Here is a 19,979-nt window from a genome sequence, read left to right as displayed (position 1 = left end):
GATAAAGATTTTTTTAATCTGTATAATTTTACTTGCTGTCTTTTCTTCTCAGAGAATCAGAGATCCAATAAACAAAGTGGGTTTTTTTTTCAAGCATTTTTCCTGAAAATAACTTCACTTAAATCCTGAGGATTAAAGAGCCTTACTTCCACAGAAATACTTCAGATAGGAGTCTTTCAGGTGCAATACTTTTAAGTTGTATGTTGCAAAGATGGCAGCTGTTTCTTAAGTGGAATCGCATGTGCAAATTCTCATGCTATTTTTGAAAGTATTACTGAACAGGTAAGTGATACAGATGCTCCTATCTCTGTTCCTACTAATTTTGAGAGAATAGTCTGTCATGCTTCAAATGACTGATATAAGCTCATCTTAAAATTTATTTACTCCTAACTTAAAAAGTAAAGAGACAGTGTAGATCAAACTGTTACTTCCCTATATGTTCATGGTTACAGATCTGTGTAATGCTGAATAAAATTTTTATTTGGCTACTAAATTTTTAAAGCCCCAAGGCTTTCAGAATGGTTGGTCTTTACAAGCTTTCCATATAGATCCGCATGTATGCAGTTTACTTAGCACAACGCCAGTCATCTGAGATCCTCTGATAAATTTTGCTATGTGGACATTCATTTCCTACTTCAAAGAAAAAATACTGTAATGTCCAAATAATCTGTCAATTTTTGATGGTAAATATAAGCCTTGCCCTCATCCCTGATTTCATAAATGTGTTTCACTCCATTAAATGAATAGAAGTATCAATATTATTGCAAAGCAAATCTAAGAGTTAGTGGTCAGAAATGGCATTCTGGCACCGCTGCACGCTGCTGCTGCCTTTATTACGCATTCCTTGTGCTGCTAGTACAACTAGTAAGCCTTCATGAACCCTAAAAGTGCATGCCATTGTGCTCTTGATAGCACTGAAATAAAACCAGTCTGAAGTTTCAGTATTCTTAATCCAATTTAATCCTTTTTTTAAATGGAGCCATAGCTTACGTACTCCGAGCTGAACCCTTTCCTCTCAGCATTGTTTGTCCCTGCCCTGAGAGCATTGTGCCTGTGTTAGGCAACCACAACTGCATCTCCTTCCTAACCACACAGCTAAAGCTGCCAAACCTCATCCGCATTCTGAGCCATGACCTTGGTATCTGACCACATCTCTGCTCCACTGCCACTGTCGTTGCTTCTCTCCTTTTCTGACACAATGAAGACCAGCCTCAGAGAACAGCTGCTCTGGGAACTTTCCTGTTACATGTGCCCTTACTTTCCTTTCTCCTGTGGAGCCAGTGAAAGTTACGCTTCCAATTGTTAAGTGCAGCTTTCAACCATGCGTACAGATTCTAAAAATTTAGTACTAAGATTGTGAATCTTAGTACATCAATGACTTGGAAGTAAAACATGACCTTACAAACAGAAGTCTGTAAATCTAGGGAACTCAAAAGGAGTCTTGCCATTAAATTTCCATTTCAGCTCAGTTTAAAAAAGATGTTTGTATTATTCCAGTGAGAGTAGCATCCTTTTTCCCCCCTGTCATTCTCACTGCATAAAGCCAGTAGTTTTTCTTTATGGAATTTGACCTGTCTGGAACAAAATAAAAAATCAAATTCACGCTGGCTGCAAAATAAAAAGTTTCATCCTGTAAAATGTGTTTGAGTTAGCAATGACCTAAACCCACTCCTTCAGATGTCAGTAGTAAAATTCCCCAAGGAGCTGAGTTAGACTGGCATGAAAGGCTTGTGATGATTTCAGATCAAGCCTGTACTCTACATGCTAATAATGGATGTCAGATAATAAAATACTAATAGCCAAGGAGCAACAAGAAGATAAGGCACACATTTACACAGACAATAATTTGTGGTGTTAATAAATTATGCAAAAAGCAAAGCCTATATGTAATTAATTTCAAATAAAAACACTGTACTTCAGAAGCGGTACTTTTCTTCTATGAGAAGAACATACTAGAACACTGGCTTTATGTCTGGGTTTGAGGGAGTAAGTGTGTATATATACCAGTGACTACTATTTGCACACATGGTGTAATCACAGTGTCCCCTTCAACTTGAACACAAATATTTATAGCATCTTGAGGAAAATGGTTGGAGAAGTGGGATCTCAGGAAGTATCTAGTAGAAGTCCCCTACAACAAGTGGTAAAAGCATGAAAATTTAATGGAAATCAACAGAAGAGACAGAGCAGCTGGAAAAGTTTTGTGATGTTTGATCACTGGGATACATTCACTGACACCCTCTTGAATAATCTGCTTCATTCCTGCACCAGGGAAATAGCTTCCTGAAATTACTTTAACTTGGAAAAACAACAAAGAAGCTGCTACAACCCCTTTGCCCGATTCAAGTGCATAGGAGGAGGGCAGTTACATAACTAGGGATGCAGCGCCATACATAGGGATATTAGTGGAAGGACTCTAAAGGAAAACTGTTTTAAGGTTAGGCAGAGACATAGTCTAGGTGGTAATGCTGTAATATTGTTAGCAGAAGGACTGTGTCAGTTATAGCTGAATAATGAACTATCATTAGCAAGAATCAGCTTTAACACTTGCAAACAAGCAATGAGACTGTGGGCAACAAAACACACCCCTGACTAACTGATGAGAATCTAACACTGAATATTACAGAAGTTACGCAGACAGAGTAGTAACCACCCTTACTGGAGCAAAAGGATACTTCAAGCTCTATAATGCCTGGTGAACTATTAAGAACGGTGGTTAAGGGTATTATGTAGTACAAGGGAATATGAAGCAGCGATGGAAAAAAACCATTTTTTTTTGATTAAAAAGTGCTTCAAGAATGAAGGATAAAAGCAAAGAGAGTTAAAAACTCATAGAATCAAATCTATCTGGACTAAGAACCTTTTAAAATACTTTTAAAAAAATTTCATTCTGAATTACAGAAAATGCTAATGTTGTAAGTAACTCCTGAAGAACAAATGCAACTAATAATCATAGTTTCCGCACCAATCCTTTCTATGTGCTAGCAGCAAATATCTAGGGCAGATCTACCAACCATCAGGAGAAAAATCTCTGGAACCACTCCCTGGTCCAGTCAGCTCTTTAGATTCAGGAAAATAACATAATATTTGCATACCATGATGTCATATATTTTTCTTTTAAATATATACATAAGACAAGTTATACTGTATCTAATGTATTCATCTCACGAATAACTGAAGTTCCAAGTTCAATCACATGCTCTTGAGTGCACATACAACTAACTACACATAATTGGAACCTGACTTGCTCTACTTCCAATAGATGGCTATTTAGCAAAATGGTTGGATTGTATGGTGGTGTAGAGCTTGCTTTTGTCTTTTAGATGAGCTGAAAAACTAGCACATCAAAATAGTAGCTTTGGTTTTTTTTAATTTTCAGCCTTCTTTACCATGGCAGTGTCCCACCACCTTTTCCTTCTTACACTGAATTTTCAATTGCATTTCAAATTCCAGCTTCCAGCTTGTAAACACAAAGAGGTTTTTTTTTATTTATTACTTAATTCATAATTCATTTGTTCTTGTTTATTTTGTAGGAATCCAGTTTTAACTTGCATTTTTTTCCCGGTGGCACAGATCAGTAAAGAGTAATTCAAAGTATAAAAGTTACCTGCTGATAAGAGTAATGAAAGCAGAACCATCAGCACATTCAAGGACTGTTGACCACAACTTGTCATCGTTGGCTTTCATTGGTCCATTAGAGAATTACCTGTTTGACAAGATGCAATATCATGATTAAGTGCCTGTTTCATTACACTGTCATTGTTCAAACTTTTACTTCCCCACAAACCTTTGGTAAAATAAGATGGCTTCACACAAGAAGAAAAAAAATAATCATGTTATTTCAGTTCTAAGTCCAGGAAAATAAACTCTATTTTTACAATTTTGTTAAAATTCCCTTCCTACTTCACCATGAGTGTATACAGCTATTCACATACTTTTCATTAACCCAGAGTAGAGATGAATCATATAAAGTCTTTATTGGATATTCACACCTCCCCTGTAATCTACATTCAGCAAAACTGTGCTTGTTTTACTGTCACAAGAATGGGCTGTTGTATTATCCCTATAAGGACTAGAAGGATATAAATAATATAAAAATAAATTGGCTGCTTTGAAAGTCAATCTGTTTTACCCCATTAGAGGGTGCAGTCGTTCAGAAAGTGGGTCAAGCAACTGAGATGGTTGGAAACATTTCAAAAAATGTCTTTTCATTAGAATCAAGCGCATTTTACGGGATTATTATTTCTTGTTTTCCTAGAAATGAGGGTGAGATGTGATGCAGTTTGGCCAGCAGTCATCATAAAAAGGCTATCCCAGTTTTTTGCACAACAGCCGCGCAACTGGGTGAATCCAAGCGCATCTTAATATCCTTTGATTCAACGCCACCAGCTGCACATTCTACAGCTCTAGCAGAGACTCTGTCCCAATTCAAGTGTTGTTATCAACATCAGCAGGAACGAACATCTGGTACCCTATCCTGCTGTCCCTGCTAACACAGACTAAAGCTGGATGTAAAGGTCTTCAACATCCTAAACTGACATTCACATTAGGGAATAATAAAGATGTAATTTATGGGTTTGTACAACAACACTGGGAGCTTGGGCTACAAACCAGAAAGCCTAGGCGGTGCTACTGAAAGCTGGTAGGGGGAGTCTTGGTTTGTTAAAATAAGTGTTTTTAGTATAAAGGAGTAACTTGGAAAAAAGAAAGGAAAATGACAGTTTATGTAAAAAATTACACTGTTTCTGACAGCTCAAGAACAACATGATGCCAAATGCTTATGAAATCAGTGTTGTATCATATAAATACTAGGTAGTTTACTGACAGGCATCTACTACAATGTACCGAATCAAAATAAAAATCCCAAGACAACTGCACTTGCATATAACAAAAGGGGAGAGATAATCATCATTATCATGAATAACTGAATTCTGAGTATCCTGTGTGGGCACAGGAGGGGAGACACAGGGCTATCTACAAAGGGTTTAGAGACAAAAGATTTCTCACTAACAAAAAAGTGCAGATTCTCTAAGAAGTCATCCTAGCATATGAAAAACAACAGATCGCAAACCTAAAGATCATTGCGATTTTTCTACAAGAAATCACAATACTGTTACCTGCAAACATAAGTAACATCCAAACCGCTGCATTTGCAGCTTTAAACTGTCAGTTCTTCCAAGGGGAAAACAATCATAAACGTAACACTATGAGGGGGGAAAAAGTGCAGAAAACTATGAATGCTAATTAAGAATATTTCTCCAAGCATCAATCCTGTTTGAAAAAGCCGCCAGCTTTTTTTCCAGAGGAATATAATTAAAACAACAAGCAGACTTAAAGTTAGAACTGCATAAAAAAGAATACTACTGAATATAAGCCAGAGGTTAAGAATGTAGGAGTTTAATAAAAAAAAAAAAAAACAGATAGAAAGAACAAGCTGTTGCCAGTATTATTGGGAATAAAAGGAGTACGATTTTTTCCTGAGTAAACCAAAGCTGCAGGAATTCTGATAGTGATTCATTACTAGAGGGAAATCTTGGCTTTAGTAACAGTTAATTAAAAAGAGATCAATAAGCACTTCTGTTGTGTATCTGGGAAGACACAGATGTTTGGTATAGCTAAGACTATTAAATATTTCTGTATCAAGAATAATTTAGAATGACATTAATGAGTTGATACTAAGGTTTGTAATTTGATATTTGCAATTCTGTATAATTTGTATCCGTTTATTTTAGAAGAGTTGGCTGGGGGACATAAATATCCTTTTTTCAGTTTGTTGGGCAACTATGGCAGCTTTCAGAGGACCCGAAGAAATGTAAGAACATTTTTGGAAGTAAATGAGGTAATCCAGGCCGCTACAAGCTTGTAAGCATGATGTGGATCTAGAGAAAGTTAATGGAATGGTTAATATAGAATCCAATTAATAAATAATTAAGGAGACTAATATAATTAATGCTTCCTACTGTGGGCTTATGCTAAATTTTATTTCTCTCAGTGTTGTTGATGAAAGTAGATTAAAGATAGTAATTACATTGTACATTCATTTCTGTAAAGTAAAACATCTCTTGTAATTTCACCAGGCAGTTAGAATGATGGGGGTCGGGGGGTGGGAGGTGTGGGGGTGTGTGGGGGTTGAAAGAAGATGGGTATTTTTTGCAAAGTTCAGTCTTGCTGCTATATTGAAGTACATACAGCCTTACTGGTGGTAATTTTTTAATCAGTACTGTATGTAGAAATCCAGAAGCTTTTCAAGGAGGGGAAGATTTATTCAATTATGTCCAATAGAACTAGCAACAATGAAACTGGCATTTTAATCCAAGTCTTGTGATGCTTGTATTTTATTAAGTGCCAGCTGGGAAGATCAGAGCGAGAGACTAGAACATTAGGGCCACACATCAAAGGCTGGGAGCCGGGAGAGTGACAGAATCTGTGTGGATGCACACATATATACATATTTGTGATGATAGGGAAATGCTCAACTTTATAAGTACTGCTTATACTCATTAAACTGAGAATGACCATTTTTAGGAGGACAGGGATACAACTAACCATTCACTACTTGACCATATTGAAAAAATGTTTTTGCATGCTGTTGTCTGACTAAAGCAGTTATATTTAGTGCAATATCATGAGGATGTCTCCAAGTTATTAGAGCTCAATCAGCTGGGTGGAAGAGATGGACAGGAGAACAGGTGGCACGCTAAAAGAAAGTGTCTGGATCATACAAAGTGTTTCCTAATGCTAGGCCACGGAACAGAGACGGTAGAAACATGGCAATTAGCAGTGATCTAGCTGAATAACTTTTCATTATTATTATTAGTCAAGACTGACAGGATACTCTAAAATTAGAGAATTACATTTGAAGGAAAGAGGAAAGGTAGATTTTGTTATAGTTTCTTTTTTGTTTTTTTTTTTGTTGTTGTTGTTGGGTTTTTTGTATTTTGTTGGGGTTTTTTTTTAGTAAACTGAGGGCCTGAAGGCTAAGAGATTAGGTTTTCTTTCTCATTCTGTAAATCAATGATTAAAAGGGTAGTCTAATGCATACATCAACTGTAATTTTTAATGCACCATTTTAAGCTTATTTGTGGTCACTGTGGAGGGAAGAAGAGTACTTATCTTTTTCCATCTCCTTTGCGATTCCTAGCCTCACACCACCTCCTCGCCTCTGCTAGCAATCACAAGTATCTCTGCAGCTACATCATAAAGCAGATTAAAGAAATGGTTGAGGAATCACAGTTTTAGAGGCTTTTTTTCACTCTCTGTTTCAACATGTCTACTATAAAATAGAAGAAATGGTCCTTACTCATGTTTTTTAAATGCTTTGCTATCTTTTCACAGAATAAGGATTATGTTAAGAATATTGCTTTCCCTTGCAGAAGATGCAACAATGAATGATTCAAAGAGAGCAACATTCAAAGGAAGGGTGCTATAAAGTTATGATATAGGAGAAAAGACATTAATATTGGACAGAGCAGGTGGGTGGCTTTTTGTTTCAGTCGATGAAGAGCCTGCAATTGCACCGTAACTTCTAATGTCATCACTGCAGAAATTGAACTCGTTTGCCTTTAACCTCCCTTCACACCATGGACTTTAGGTGCAGGGATCAGATATATGTCTTAGATCATCACACCAGATTTTACTTTTTACTTGCACACCATGACATTTTAGCACTTACTCTGCTGCTACGTACATTGCTTTGGTTATCCTTATAGTTTTATCTGTCTTTTCTTGAAGGGAATCAGTGAATCATTGGAAAGAAAAGCTGCCAAGACAAATAACCATTTTGTGTGGCAAGATTTATATGTAGAAATAATTTTCCCCTCACTTTGAAGGAAAAGAAAAGCTATGTTTAGAAGAGATGTTTGAAAAACAGTGCACATTTTTAATTTTTTGTTATTAGAATAAAAGGAGCTAGCAAGAGAATTTATTAAATACATCAGCACTGCCTCACAAGTTAGCTCTCTGTACAGAGTAACAGAAAATAAGGCAATTCAAGAGATCATTTAATCCATCTTTCTGTCACAGGATTACCTACACCTAAACCATTCTTAGCATAAGTTCACAGAATCTCCACCGCCCGAGGGGTTTTATAGCCTTCTCAGGCAATTCCCTTCCAGCATTTCTCTAACCTCGTGGCTGGAAAGGTTTTCCTGTGTCTAACTTGCAGCTTCTGTGCTGTGATTCAAGCCCATCCTATCCCCAGTGGAGCTGGAGAATGATTTACCTACAGACAAATTGCTTACACCTCTCTTTGCATCAGTCTTTAATTAATACATACAAAAAGTGCTGTCGTATCTTCACTCAACCTTTTCTTAGGCTAACAACTTCCACTTCTTAAAATCTTTCTTTAAAAAATGTAGTTGCTATACCTCCTTTTAAATGTGGCTCTACACTTTATGGCAAGGTTGTCTGTGCAAGTTCACCGTCGTTACAGTTTCAACTGTTTGTATTTTTCTAGTGCCCAGAAGGTCCTAATAAATAACTCAATAGCAGCCAGCTCTTCTAAGGTAAATAAAATTATGGAATTACAACAATGCAAAGCACCATGGAGCTTCTACTAATTCTCATAGTTAATCAAAATATACATAGGTATATCACTGTTATACCAAGATAGGTACATTGACATATAGACATAACTTTATAGGTAAAAACACACCACACATGACATAACTGAGGATGACTCCCTCCCTCGTTTCACACTGATGTCCAGCGCGCCTTCCAATCTCAGCGAGTACCATTGACCTGGCCCTGGGAAATTATGCCACAGCAGCAGCTGCAGTTATGTGTTTCCCTCCACTTTCTCCATTCTCTTGGGACACGGTCATCTTTCACAGTTATGATTAAATGAAACCTAGAAAATCTTCTATTTCCATAATCTCTTATTCCCCAGTCTCCTCCTGGAAAACACACTCGCTAATCTCAGACACATATTAGCTTTGCTGCACTTCCTACATTGTGGGAACGAGGAGGATCACCAGCAGGGAAATAGCCTCCTCTCAACCTTTGCTCATCTGGAGACAACAGACAACACCGGTTGCACTGCAGCAGCAGTAAAGAGATAAACAATGTGGCCAAGACAATCACAATGGTTGAGAGCATTTTTTAAAATGAGATAGAAAAGAGAAGGCTGTGATCCAAACCTAACTTCTAGTCCAGCTCTGTTCGCTTCTTACGTTAAAATAGTTTTAAAATGCATCTACTATGAGTTCATAAATGCTACTACAATGAAACCACAGTCTTATTGCAAGGGCATCAATGTAAGTGCCATAAAGGAAAACCTGATTATGAAGAAAACATGGTTTCACACTACAGTAACCTCAAAAAATGTTTTGAAAAACAGATACTGTTTTTCAGTTGATAGTTGTCTTACTTGAAACGATTGCAACAACCTATCAAAAAGAACTGCTGTTAGAAAACCTTCTGGATTATAGTGCAGCATTAACATGACACAGTGCCTCTTCCTTAAAAAAAAATATCTTACCACATATATGCTGAAGTTAAGCATGCGTGAGTCTCTACAGTTAGTGTTTTGGTGTTGCTAAAGACAAGCAAATTTATATCACAGTAACTTGCTCATGAAATTCTTCCCTTATTTTATAATTTTAAAATTGAAAATATGAACTACTTTGTTTTATTTCACCCCATGTTTATTATTTCCCCCAGCTATTCTCCAAACAGTTACGAAGATACATGCATGAGTCCTCAAAAAATAAAGCTATTAAGTACAGCCTGAAGACCATCTCATGAACTTCAAGCAGCCTATAGCTGTTAATAACAGGACAAGGCCAACAAACCTGTATCATGCCACAACTCTCAACTCTCAAGGGTGTTCATTCATCTCCTGCCTCTTTTAACCCTTTCCCTTCTCACCAACACGTTTAGTCAGCCACTGCGACCTACCCTACACCTACGTCCTGAGAAACACAGCATATGCCTGCAACTTGGAAATGGATTTTAGCAGTTCCTAGCCTGACTAAGCAGTATATTCTGTATTAGAATCTGATAGAGAAGTTAACGGATTCCTTAATTACAAGAGAATTAAATTTACAGAATCAGTGGTACTTTCAGATCTTTTAACCACAAATTTTAACTTATGAGAAACTTCAGTAACATAGCACAAAATCTTTATTCATAGCCAAATTCCACACTGTCTAAACAGCGAAACTAAAGATATTAAAGATAGTACTATAATGTAGCTGCAGGGCAAATAAACTAATTTTTATTTCAAACTAATCAATTTCTTGGTACAATTCATTACATATTTGCATTTGGTAGGATAAATATTTGATCTTCTGGATTTATTGCCCATGAAGGTTAGAAAATGTTGCGTTGTTATTTGTCCTGCTGGCCCTTCACTGTACATATTAGATCTCATTTTGGGGAAAAACACCCAAATTACTTAGGGGTGACAGCTATAAAAATAGCAGTTGCACTTGTGATGAATTACTGACACCGATAACTAACTTCAGCTATAAGTTAGTGGAAACTTTCTCACTTCTCATAAGCAAAATTCCCTCTGCAGCCAAGAGCTGCAACCTTTCCTAGTGTTCAGAACACCACTTAGTTTTGTCAAGAGACTGAAATATTCTCATTTGCATGTACTGTATCAGCATGAGTGTAGGCAGCTGACAAAAATTTGTTGTAGTCATCCAGAATCCTTATTTTAAATGAACTAAACTCAGTTCAGATGTATACCTGGATTACTGAGTCAAACAAGGCACCTGAGTCACTTTGTGCAACCAACTTCTAAGATTAGCCAGCTGTGTGAACTGAAGTTTCATTAACAAATTAATAAATAAATCTAGTAAGGTAAAACTATCAAGTCTAGTCCATTCAGGGGACAAAGTAATTTGAAACAACTCAATTTTGACTCTGAAACTGTAAATGCTTTTGGTCTCCAAAGAGGCAGGAATGATAAGGAAACTTACATAGTTTTGTAATAATTTTCTAAGATAGCTCGAGAGCAGGACAGCATTCATTTTAAAGTGATTACAAATCTCTATTTTTAATCAACTTATCTCAGCTTTTAACAAATGCAAAACTTTTCTCTAGGGAAACTTAAGCTTGTGGTTTTGAGCTACTTTCAGTACAGAACCAGAGTAAATGTACTTTTAGTTTAAAATACTACCATTTCCAAATCTTAAATTAATAATGCAAGTTTTACTAGTTTATTGGAAACAGTTTATCCATGTAATTTAAAAAATGTTATTGAGAAATAAAAGAAGTTATAAAACCTCTAATCTTACCTTCATAATGGGCACATTTTAAAAATCTCCCAAACCTAATAAATATCACTCATGTCTGTATTACAGCATAGCGCTAAAACCTGAGACTATGTGTATCTATAAACACAGCAGTAAACCTAGCTAGTGTATTTTTATTATCCATTTGAAAAAAAAGTAACATACCAATGATTCATCCAGTGAAAAATAAGTGTGAGTAAATTTCTGGTTTCACCAATACGTTGTCAGCTGTATAAGTACAGAAATTAAGAACTACCTATAGCCTCCATAGGAACACTTTCGATAAATTTTCCTTTCAGAATGGCTTCTTCTGAAAAATAAACCTTCCTGTGAAGTCTGAAATAAAATTTAGATGTCAGCAATCTCACATTCTTGAACATCATTAATCATCTGTATCTAAACAGATTGGTTTCTAACCTTCTAACTGTTTCAAAAAGTATTTTGCTCCAAAGTGATAAAATATATGGAGTAAGTTAGGCAAAAGCTAAAGTGGACTCAGAAAAAAAAAGATTAATTTAAACAGGTCAAATTAAAAGGAATTCAAAATTCTCATGAATACTTTTTTCCTCTTTCCATCAACTTTAGAAAGGATGTTTCCTTTTACAAATATGAATTATTACTCCACTCCTTTACAGTCTAATTAAACATTCCAAGTCCCTGCATGGGTACCAATTTGTAATTTAATTCTGACTAACCACTAGGCATCAATCCTTCCAAAGTTATTACCTTAAGCACGCCCTATCTTACAGCACCAGAGCTAGTGCTTGCTGAAACGGTCTAACATGGTTTTTCAGGCCAGCAAGCATTGAAATGATGTGTTCCTACTCAAAAATGTCACTATGCTATTTAACACATTTTAAAACCAGGACACATTGCAATGAGAAAATCAGGTAATTTTGCTGGCACAGTTAGCTAAGTCAAGAAAGGGTACAACCCCCGATTTATGTAGCAGTGCTATTTTATCTCAGCTAGCAGGAAGAAGCTGCCAGTTGTGGTTAAACTAGCAAAAAAATATATTTTTTTCCCCTCATAAGGATCATTTTACTATGCCAACACAATGTGTAGTTTATCTGACATAGATGGATTTGCACTACAACTATTTTGGCAGTGTTATACCAACTTTCCTAAGGAAAACATCTCAAAGTGTCCTGCAAGCCAGTTCTAAATGTGAACTGAAAGCACAAGAATTGTCCTAGTGCAGACCTACACGTAGACTCGTCTATCCTGTGAAGGAACACAGGTTGCTTCCAAGTATTTATGTTGGTTCATCTAGAACCAGCTCAGCTGTCTTCATACTACAGAGTAGTGTTGATATACCCTTACTGCTGGCAGCAACAAGGCTTATGAGAAATAAAATGGCCAAGGTAGTTACCTGCACTGAACTGGCAAAATTCTGCACTTAATCTACCGTGTCCATGCATGTGGTGGTGTTGGTGTTTCTAGGATGGGTTGGTTCTTGTATGAATTTTTTGAAAGTGTAGGACTTTTTCCTTTTTGAAATCTGAAACTAGCCACCACTGTTCCCTCAAGAGGCAAATAACTCTGGATTCCAGGAAACATTCTGGTCAAATCTTGCCCACCCTCTCATTAAAGATAATGATGAAAAACACCCATTGATGTAAACAGAGAAAGAAGTGACCTTCCTCCTTAAAACATCTGCAATGTTATGTTCAAACATTTCATATACTGAAATGTTTCTCAGTAACGTCACAAATTAAGGCTGTTCTTAAAGCAGAGTAGAGCAGGATAAGGAGCTGCCACTGCACCAGCTAAGGAAAAAGGGAACTATGTGGGAGCCTTGAACCAACAAATGTTGGAGAGAAAAACTGTATGGTGGGAAGATGGGAGTAACTTCTTTTCACCTGTTCTTTTACCTCGTTCCTGTTAAACACACCAGCCTCTCACTGCAGCAGAAAATGCCATTTTTCACTGCTCTACACTTAAAGAATACATTAAAAAGCTGGTTTTAAGAGCAGTGTGTGTCTGTGCTACTGCAAACATTCTAATTAAAGCCCCAACATTTTGGAGCCCCAAGAACACTGAATTGTTAACAAGAACTTAATTCTGAATGTTAAAAGGCAACAGGACCAAGAAAAAATGCTAGTGAATCCTCTGTCCTCTCCTCTTAGGCAGGCAGAAATACTTGCAAGAACAAAAGAAAGGGCAATTTTTAGTAGTTAGAACAGCAGGTGTGGAGGTTGCCGAGCAGAAGGAAAAAAGGCATGCAGAGCAACAGAAAAGCGCCTTTCAACAGTTTATCTCTCTCTTTTTTTTTTTTTTTTTTTTGAGCATGCAATTTTGGAATTGATAAACCAGGTAAAACAAAAACCAAAGCTGTTCTGCTGGCGATGACATTGCAGGCCCCAACCTTTGTTTCACATCCTTTGTTTTACAGGATGTAAAGAGCTCTCATATTATGCCTAGCTTGGGGTTTCTGCATATTTTCTGTTGCGCACAGAGGTAGGTGTGAGAGAAGCTACTTGAAAATCCTTGTGTAGAATTCCACATAAATCCTGTTTCTTGACCTCACTTGGATCAAGCACTGAACATCCCTTATCCCCTCCCCATTGAACCCAGCGGAGTTGAGCAAAAATACAGGAATGTACCAGAAGCATTAATTGCAGATTGCAACCATGACTGATTTAGAAGTGGCTTCCTTTGTTTAACATTTATTTATATATGCTCATTGGGCAGGCATACATCATACACACAGACTGTACTCCTTAGTATTCCAGGTAATATAATAGTACCTTGAAACTACTCTGATATCGACACCATACTTCGCTCCAAACAGCCACATACTAAGAAATGGCTTCCACCTGAAACATTTATCTCATTTATTTACAGTAGACACAGAAAACAATCAGTATGGAAATGATGCTGGAAAGAAGCTCTGAAAGCCTTATGTACAGGCAGGGAGGAGGTGAAGCTCAGCTCACACCTGAAACAGGCTCTGGCACGGTATTCTGGGTCATTCCAGCAGAAAGCTGGCATTGATTGCATGTGACCTATTTGTACGCTTCTCTCTGCACAGTTACTAGAATAGTTTACCTTGTTGAAAAATATCCAGTGTTGATGGCGATTAGTTTTACATTTTTAAACAGTGAAGCTTAAAGGCAAAATTTAAACGCCTTCAAAGAATATAACTGCACAAAGTGCCATTATGAAGACTGAAGAATATACTTGGTTTCAGTCAGGGGGCTAAGTCCCATTACATTTAGCTGTGTGCAAAAGTATGTCACTACTGAGAGAAGGTTTTGCTGTCAGCTACACTTGGAACAATTTTATCTTTGCTTGGTACAGGTGCAAGGCTGGTAGTTAGTTGATGGGCTCGCTCTACATACTGGAGACTGCAGAACAATCACCCCACACCCCAATCAACAGTAAAAGACCCTGAACATATGCTCATGACTACAAAGCAATGATTACCGCCCTTGTGGTCAAGGTCAGCCCTTGAGCTGACAACTGTGCTCCATGGCAGGAAACAAAGTATTCCTAAAATAAATAAATAAATAAATAGATAAATAAAAAAATAAATAAATCTGTGTCTTTCTGGAAGCCAGTATTATGTTTCTAGTTTCAGCATCCTTCTAAATCCAATTTAACTCAGCATGCACTAATAGTAAGCACCTTAAAACTTGCAGATGGAAAGTACATGGAGTCATGCATAAAATAAACATGACCCAGCCATGTATTTTTATTCACTTCAACTGGTTTATGCCATGTAAGTTTCCTCTACATAGAGAAAGGCATTCATTTCTGCATCTTGTCCAAAGTAACTTTACCATAATGTTTCGATTAGCTCCTTAGCTAACTTAAGTTTCAGGTGGTTTTGTAGCGCAAAAAAACCCACCAGCTTTACTGAGGTCACTGGGAGTTTTGCCTTGAAGTCAATAGGATCAGCTTTTTACATCAGATGCTCACATCTGTAGCAACAAACCACTACTTCTCTTCTGGTTGCAGCACTGAATAGTTCCATTTGACAGAACTTTCTGAAATGGTTCTTCTGACAGTCACATTAATTTCTTATTTACCTTATAGACCAGTATATTGAGCATCATTAACAGAACATGTCAAGTCCAACGAATTCCTGTGTAAAAAAAAAAGTAAAGCCTTCATCATATATGCCACACAGCAAAGGTATTAGCAGCAAGTAGTATTGCAGTCATGCACTTCTCCCAGATACTTTAAAGACCAAACAAATGGAAAAAGTGGAGAGGTGGTGCTATTTCTATTCTACAGACAAGAAGCACAGAGCAATTACAGTCATAAAGGAAGAATATGTCAGATTTGAGAACTGTGTATCAAATTTCTAGGTCTAATGCCTTTAAACAGGAAACGCTTATGAAAAATGCCATGCTCCTGTGAAAACTGACCGGGGGGAGTGGGGACAGGACCCTGACCAATGACCTAGGAGAACATAAACCCACTTGATGTTTAAATTATTTTCATGACATTTACATACAAAAGAGTGAATGGCTAGGTAATTCTGCTGTACCCTATTTAGTAATGGTCAACTTTGAAGTCACTAAAAGCCATAGTGATACCTTCTGTACTAGTAAAGTTGGAAAGTGGCAGTCAGAAGTCTAACTTACAACTTTCTGACAGGAACTAGACGCCAGCACCAAAGAATTTAAAAGAAAATTATTTGATCTGTGTATAATTAAATATGCACCTCAATTTATTGGAAGGCTGTGATGAAAGGATACAGGGATACCAATATCACCTTAAACTATCCTTGCAGAAAACAAGCTTGGCTATCTTTGAAGGGTCATCCTTAACATCCACATTCAGAGGTACTGTGGAACAGGACACCACTTGGACACATTAAAGAATGATTTTAAAAATCAGATGCTTTTTTTCTGGAAATTCTGGCTGAATAACTGCATGTCGTCTCTACAATAATACAACATCATATGCATTACCTCATTGAAGTCTATGTAAACAATCCCTTATGGGCACAGGAAACAGTTCCTCAGAGTCTGGTCCCAATGACCCATTCTTTCAGGTGTTTTAGCATTATGAAATTAGTTACATTTGTTAAGTGACAATTTTATTATCCTGTAATGCAGATAGTTTTAGGTGTTTTGCCTGAATGGGGAACATAGACAACTTATCATAAAATCTGATCATAAAACATGAGAAAAAAAAAAAAAAGCTCTAACGCCGGGGGGGGGGGGGGGGGGGGCACAGTATGCATGCAAATTTTATGAGCACTGTATTATTTTAATTCTAGTATCTCAATGCATTTTCAAGGTCTGTTCCCAAACACTGTATGTACTGTAACAGATTTTTTTTGACCCTCTTGTCTAATAAAAATATAATCCTTTTGGCAGCCACCACAAATGCTCATTTTGCAGTGATTTTCTTTTCACTAACTGTAAGGCCTTTGATGCCTGCTATGTAATATATTTATCGGTATGGATGAAGTCATATACCCCAGTCAGTCAGTTGTGTCTTGGGACAGTAAATTGCATCCAAAATCTACCAAACTATGAAATCATTAGAACTCAAATGTAGCTGAATTGAATCTAATGGAGTCTGTGTAGAGCAGAGGGTTTTTTTATATTCAGGATTAATCCACTTCAGTTACAGGTTACACAGTTAAAAACCCGAATTCCAGCCTTCCCCCAAATAAAGAGACCTGATATGGAGAAAGAAGGATTGAAATTTGACTTCCTTATGTCACCTGGAATGATAACTCACAGAGACACCTCTGGAAAACTCTGGGGGAAAGACTGCTAATATTTCAAGAGGCAAAGGAGAGGATGAGAGAAACTAAAGTGACAATGTAGTGGAAAATGGGGTCGTTCAAGTAAGGAAATAGAAGCCAAATGCAGACGCGATTTCTCCCCTCCTGTATAGCCTTATTCTCTTCCTTCCCATCTTCTGCCTCCTTCAGCTGCTTAAATCACGATTTAGTCCCTCCAGCCAAAATGGTGGGAATAGAAATGACCAGGTGACTTCTGAAGAACCTTTCCTGTTCTTGAATTTTATTCTGCTTTCTAGTTGCCTCTTAAAATCCACCTCTACCTCCCCATCATCTCCAAGATCATCGACACATGATCTTTCTTTAGCCAAAAATCAATGTCAGCAGTCCATTCCTCAGCTTCCTTGGTAATCAAGTGTCATCTACACTATTAAACATACTGCTTTGGTTTGTGGTATTGGAACAAGGGTCATGGTATGACTCTCTATTCTCCTTGCTGTCCTATCTTCTTTCTCAAAAAAATCATTATCTTAGTTAACCCTCTTGCCCCAGTTCCTCATTCCTAATACCTAGACTTGCACATCAGTTAAAAGGGTAAGCATAGACTGCAACATGTTTTGGTGTAGTTGTGTCAGGTAATTACCACCTAGGATTACTGTACTATTCAGTGTACCACAACGATGGTAAAGGAGGCTTTTCAGCCTTTTCCAGGGGTTTTTGATTAGTCATTGCAGCAGCTGTTGTAGTTACTGTAGGTCTTAAACGTAACCGTAAGTCAAAGAAGCTTTAACATATGCTGTCATATGCTTTTGCTTTAAGAAAACAATCTGGATTAGCAGTTATAGCAAAATGTAGCAAATAAACACAGCTCTCCTAAGAAGGCTTAGCCAATCCAATGTCTTTCATGCAAAGATTAAGGCAAAAATAAAGTTATATAACAAGAATAATTATTTATAAAGTCACCTAAAAATGACTATTTATTAAAATGAGAAATGTTTCACATTCTAATGTAGACATTTGAGAACAACAACAGAAAACCACCCAAAATTTTATTCTAGACATGTCCAAAAGCTTATTTTATTTCTCTCTGATTTATAAAGCAAGAGAAACATACACTGTCCTGGGTCAAACGAAACATTCTGGGTTGACTTAGCAGTTGTGGGTTTTCTTCCTCCTTGAAAAGGCAAAGACATTTCTGTTTCACCCTATTTAATGTCACTCGGTTCCTCACACAATAGGCTTTATTTAATTTTACCATATGACCACTAACTCAGAAATCTAATTCTAATGCCAACTTCATTACACTGTAGTGAATGACAAAAGTTTCAACATAAGAACACAAAGTTTTGACTCTTAACAGTAAATTTGTAGAGGTATTTCAGCAGGTAAGAGGAGGCTATGGTTTCCTGCAGAAAATCTGGCTGTCCTATCCAGTTATAAGTCAAATCCAGTTTTCCTTCTGCAGGACAGACTGATAGATATTTGAAAGTTGACATGAGCAGAAGTTTGTCTTGGAGGTATATTTATTCTATACCCCTCTCATCAGAGGCTCACAAAGTTCTGAAGAAAGAATTTACACCTGAAAACTCTTTGTGTAATTATCATGACTGAAATATTACACAGTTACTTAATTGTTTCTACAAATGTCTGCTCTTCTCTGGGGCTCTTATCAGCATCAATACCTTTTAGCTCTATGACTTCTATAGATTAGTTGTAAATAAACAGTAAATGCTATTGGATCAGTTTAACATTTGCTTATTCTTGCGCTACAAAAAGGCTGATCTTCCCTTGCTGTATCACTTCTGGTTTTGTATGTCCTTTTTTGCATTCCATCTTCCAATAAACAGTTTCAATCTTTTCAGTATTCCCTCTGGAGCAAGTCTTGTATCACCTGTCATGTGAGGAATATGGGAGAAACTCAAGAGTCCCTGATTAGGAAGCTAGAATTATCTTTTAATAAGGCTTGGATCACAATGCTTATTTCAAATACACACTTAGAAAGTGAAAGAGTATTGAAGAAGTAAGGCAACATTTTAGATTAGACAAGACATGTAAGGTATGCTTCCATAGCTTAAAAATTGTGGGTTTTTTGAGAAGGTACATCACAGTAGTTCAGAAACACCATCTAGTGAATAACAAAAAGTCAGTTTGAAGGAGGCCGCCTTCTTAACCTGACATACTTCCACCTAAGAGCTATTTACTACCACAGGATGCTTTTGGGTTGTATCTACTCCCCCTGCCCCCCGTCTTTACGTCAACTGTATACTGAAAATGTCAAACAAAAAGGGTAAACCTGCCATCCTGCCATTTCATTTTGCTCATAAGCTCTAAGCATAGCAGCTTCTGAAGACAATTTTGAAACAGATGAATTTCCAAAGCAAATCACACAATTCATCATCTTCCTCATATTATAAGGTAATTAACAGTAATTGCGAAGGCCACTTTAACTCACAGAAATCTCTCTCAGTCTAAAAAGAAAACTCGCCTTGAAGTAGAGCAGTGACTAAGAAAGGATTTAAGAAAAATCACTTAGGAAAACACTTCTCAGTTAATCAGGCCTGCATCTTGAAATTGCAACATTGTGGGCACCAAGTGTCACCGAATTCTTCACAGAAACCTTCATAACCAGGCTAGACACCTGCACTGCAATTGCCTTCCAGTGTCATAAACCTTGTCACAAAGGGGATCTTCAAATGAAGACTATTGCAAAATATACTCAGAGATGAGACCAAAGCTCATCTGAAAAAGTAATAATCTTCTTCAGGGAAGTCAAAAGGTAGCAACCACAGCTTAAATGTCACAGTTTGCTTCCTTGCATTCCAGTCATTTGATAATTAACAATTAAGTTGCAAAAAAATCATATATCTAAGAATTGCTGATGCATACAAAAGAGTAAAGCTTATTTGTTTTATCTAGTAGAAAAATACCTGGGATTTTCAAATAGATAAAGCAAGCCATAAAGAAATCTAGAAGGCATTGATTGTTAAAGCAAGCAGAATGGAAAATTGGCTATGAATGAAGACAAATAT

General features: G+C 37.0%; 2 protein-coding genes across 11 annotated transcripts in view; one reads left to right on the top strand and one right to left on the bottom strand.

Annotated features, from left to right (window-relative positions):
• Window positions 1-11,573, top strand: part of LOC308065172 (uncharacterized protein) — a gene marked incomplete at its 5' end in the record, with an annotated part of 44,674 nt that extends 33,101 nt beyond the window's left edge. Inside the window, one exon of the mRNA XM_080390845.1 lies at window positions 7,374-11,573. Within this exon, the coding sequence (XP_080246971.1) occupies window positions 7,374-7,388 (15 nt within the window). The 3' untranslated portion in view covers window positions 7,389-11,573. The remainder of the gene's footprint in view (window positions 1-7,373) is intronic.
• The window catches only part of SHISAL1 (shisa like 1), a 107,930-nt gene that overhangs the window by 42,708 nt on the left and 45,243 nt on the right, over window positions 1-19,979 (bottom strand). For 9 of the 10 annotated variants that reach the window (XR_013928690.1, XR_013928691.1, XR_013928692.1 and 6 more), the window contains one exon: window positions 3,608-3,706. Coding sequence is in view for 7 of the 10 variants with exons in the window: in XM_080390839.1 (XP_080246965.1) it covers window positions 3,608-3,674 (67 nt within the window). In the remaining 3 variants the exon portion in view is untranslated. Of the gene's footprint in view, window positions 1-3,607; window positions 3,707-15,274; window positions 15,331-19,979 lie in introns of all 10 variants that reach the window. The other variant, XM_080390838.1, reaches the window with a different exon arrangement.

This window comes from Falco punctatus (assembly GCF_963210335.1).
Source record: "Falco punctatus genome assembly, chromosome: 6".
NCBI lineage: Eukaryota > Metazoa > Chordata > Aves > Falconiformes > Falconidae > Falco > Falco punctatus.
This window is presented reverse-complemented; position numbering and strand designations above follow the sequence as displayed.